Source organism: Dryobates pubescens, chromosome 14 (genome assembly GCF_014839835.1).
Source record: "Dryobates pubescens isolate bDryPub1 chromosome 14, bDryPub1.pri, whole genome shotgun sequence".
Classification (NCBI taxonomy): domain Eukaryota; kingdom Metazoa; phylum Chordata; class Aves; order Piciformes; family Picidae; genus Dryobates; species Dryobates pubescens.
The window spans coordinates 17,909,278-17,912,931 of NC_071625.1; the positions used below are offsets into that span (position 1 = coordinate 17,909,278).

Here is a 3,654-nt window from a genome sequence, read left to right on the forward strand (position 1 = left end):
ATGGATGCAGCCGCCTCTTTCAGATGTGCCTCCACAGGCCCTGACCCACTCTGGAAGTTCCTTACAGAGCATGATCCAAAATATGAAGGGAAGAAGAAACTCAAAATCTCAGGAAAAGAGCTGGCATCTCTCCCCAGAAAGGTCTTTGGTTTGAACCAGCTGCAGGTCCTGGAGATGAGCCCAGAAAGAGAGAGCTGCCTGAGGTACCAGATGGACCTTCTGCCCCAAGAGATCAGCCGCCTAAGGAACCTAACCTGTCTCTACGTGGACTCCAACAACTTGAAGAAAATCCCTGCTGAAATTGGCACTCTGAGTCACTTGGAAAGGCTTACTCTGAGCAACAACAGCCTGAGCTCACTGCCCCCAGAAATGGGGGCACTACAAAGGCTACATAGCCTCCATCTAGCCAACAACAGCCTCACTGAGCTGCCCACACCCCTCTGTCAGCTGAAGAGCCTCCTCTTTCTGGATGTGAGTGACAACAAAATAGGCACAATCCCTCCCAGCATTCGGCATCTAGAGAAACTGGAAACCCTGCTATTGCTCTTCAACTCGCTGGAGAGTTTGCCTGAGGATATCTGTCGTTTAAGGAATCTGCACACACTTTGGTTGGGAAACAACCGTCTACAGTCCCTTCCAGCAAGGTTTGGGGAGCTGGTGAACCTGGACTGGGGATGCAATTACTGTTCATGCAACTTTGATGGGAATCCACTGGAAAATCCTCCCCCTGAAGTGTGCAGCAGAGGCCCTGAAGAGATCAGAGACTATTTCTTGTCATTTCATAGGACTCAGATGGAGTGATACAACTGGTGTCTGTCCTCACAACATGTCTGAGATGGATTTATTCTGTGCAAAAGCAACTGCACAAGTAAAATGTGTTTCAGATGGAAAAGTCTGGTGAAAATGACTCTGGAGCTCAAAAGCTTCCTTTCTGCTGCAAGGTGATTTCTCTGGCAGTCCCTTTTTTGACACTAGTATTGAATGGTGGTATTTACCTTTCAAAAATGCATTCAGGACACATACAATCTTTTTGTTATTTATAGTTGCATAGATCTGTCTCAGGAAATGCTGCAGTCAAACATTGTCTGAGAAAATGAGCAACAGCTAGTCCAAGAGGATACAATGAGTTTAACAATTGGTGGTACATGAATAGCAATTATCCATGCTGTTTGTTTGCACACTGGGTCACTAATGGAATTTGGACTTGAAGTAGTTGCAGACTGAGATTTCTGGAAGCATTTAAGGTCATACAGACTTATGGATTTGGCTTTGCTTCAGGTAGCCCAGATTCTCGTTAGTTTCCTCAGTGATTTTCATCCAGCACACAGGTTGAATCAGCTCTGGCTTCCATCTGGTTCAGGATAAGAATCAACCTGTGCCCAAGTCCCACAAGGTATCATGCAAGCAATGTCTCCATTACTTTGGCAGGACATAGCACATTTCTGACATTGCTTCTCCTGAAGAGCAGTTTTAATGCAGGCTGTCACACTGTGGAAGCTGCATGGTCCTGGGGCTGATGTGGTGGTTACTCCAGAGCAGATCTCAGTGATACTGATCTATGGAACTTGGTGATGTACAGGGGTAGCCTAGATTCTGCACCTGGGCTGGAGCAATCTGCACTGTCAATGCAGACTGGTGATGAGGTGTTAGAATGCAGCCCTGTGGAAAAGGATTTAGGGGTGCTGATAGATGAGAAACTGGACATGAGCAGGCAGTGTGTACTTGCAGCCCGGAAGGCAAATTACATCCTGGGCTGCATCAAAACAGCATTGCCAGCAGATCCAGAGAGGTGATTCTGCCACATTGCTCTGGTGACACTTCACCTGGAGTACTGTATACAGGTCTGGAGCCCTCAATATAGAAAGGACATGGGCCTGATGGATAGGGTCCAGAGAAGGGCCATGAAAATGATCAGGGGGTTGGAGCACCTCTGCTATGAGGACAGGCTGAGAGAGCTGGGGTTGTTCATCCTGGAGAAGAGAGATCTAACAGCAGCCTTCCAGTACCTGAGGTGGGGCTACAGGAAGGATGGAGAGAGACTGTTTACAGGATGAGGGGCAATGGCTTCAAAGTAGAGAAGGGCAGACTTAGATTGCATATCTGGAGTTCTTTACTATGAGGGTGGTGGAACACTGGAACAGGTTGCCCAGGTTGAGGCTCCTTCCCTAGAGATATTCAAAGTAAGGCTTGATGATGCCCCGGGCAGCCTGGTCTAGTTTGGGATGTCTTTGCTTACTGTGGGGAGGTCAGACTGGATGACCTTTGGATGTCCCTTCCTGCCTGGACCATTCTATGATTTAGAGCATGCAGCACTAGCAAAAAAACTTTCCACTTCTGCCAAGGCTGGGAACATGTTCAGAGATATTAAAATATGAGTATGCAATCTTCCTGCAAGGGAACATTTCTGAGAATTCCTGTCTATAATTATAAAAGGCTTCATCAGTGTTACATTATGGAAATTTGCTGAGATTCTGTTTCATTTAGCTTTCTCTTCCCCTTAGCTTCTCATCAGAATTTTCCTCCCACCTCTCCTTAGCTTTGGTCTTTGTAGGTGTTTTCTCTGTGGATACCTCCTCTAGCATTATCTTCATGTTTCATTATTTTCTCACTGCCTTATAAATGCTTTTCTTTGCCCTGTCTCCTTTGTTTCTCATTTCTCCTTTGGCCCACATAGAAAGCTTCAGCTTTGTATCTTTCCTGGAAAGAAGGATCAAGTCAGATGCTGGGAGCCAAACATGTTGTTCCACGGCTCACAGAGAAAGGGAGAAGGGGCCTGAGACATTGAGACAAGGACCATTAAGTCTCTTGTTTGGTCATTTTGCTCCTCATAGCAAAAATCAGCTCAAGAAAATAAGAGATCTGAATCCATGCTGAAATTGTACTGAGTGGCAAGAGCACAACTCCAGCTATTAGCATGAACTGATTTTCACACTGCTATGCCACTGACCTCTGTGAAGCTTCCAAACCAACTGTCACTTTTTGATGGTGCAGTAACCAGACTCAGTATGGAAGTAATGTGTCATACACTGATCAATCAATGCATGGCAATAACAGGCATGCAGTAATGTCACAGCAATTTGTCTGGTTTTCCTGCAGCTGATTATTTCCATGTTGTGTGACACTGGAATGAAAAAAGTGAAGGGCCTATGGTGCCTTGCTCATTTGGCTCTTTCTGTGTCAGTATGGTGAGTCAGAGATGAAGGAGCAGGACAATGAACTGCAGATCTTTTGCACTTGGTTGTTCTTCAGAGGAGATTTGCAGCATAAGAGACTGAAGCTGGTACTAGTTCAGACAGAGGGTGGGTGTGTCAAGGTGGCAACATTAACAGGGCTGGGGGCTTCTGCTGGTTTCTGCCAGTGATCCATTTTCCTGTTCCTCCCACCTATTCAGTATGTACACTCTGCTTTTCTAAACCTTGTCTGGAGCTGAACATAAGTAGAAAGGCAGTACTAGCAGTGGAGGACAAGCAAAGGCAAGATTATTCCCTTGTTTTGGAACATGTGAATGGATGAAGTTCTAGTACCTGTGATCTTTATATGAGGGTTGTGTCTAACACACAGAATGCTTCCAGAGCATCATCTTAGGCAAGTGGTAAGAGGGACAATTTCTCATGTCCCATGTCAAACTCTTCAGATCCTATCTTGCTGTTTTTC

General features: G+C 45.7%; 1 protein-coding gene across 1 annotated transcript; it reads left to right on the plus strand.

Moving 5' to 3' along the window:
- LOC128897818 (uncharacterized) lies at positions 1–801 on the plus strand. Its single transcript, XM_054167549.1, has one exon. The coding sequence runs from the start codon at positions 1–3 to the stop codon at positions 799–801; it is 801 nt and encodes a 266-aa protein (XP_054023524.1).
- Positions 802–3,654: the final 2,853 nt, after the last annotated feature.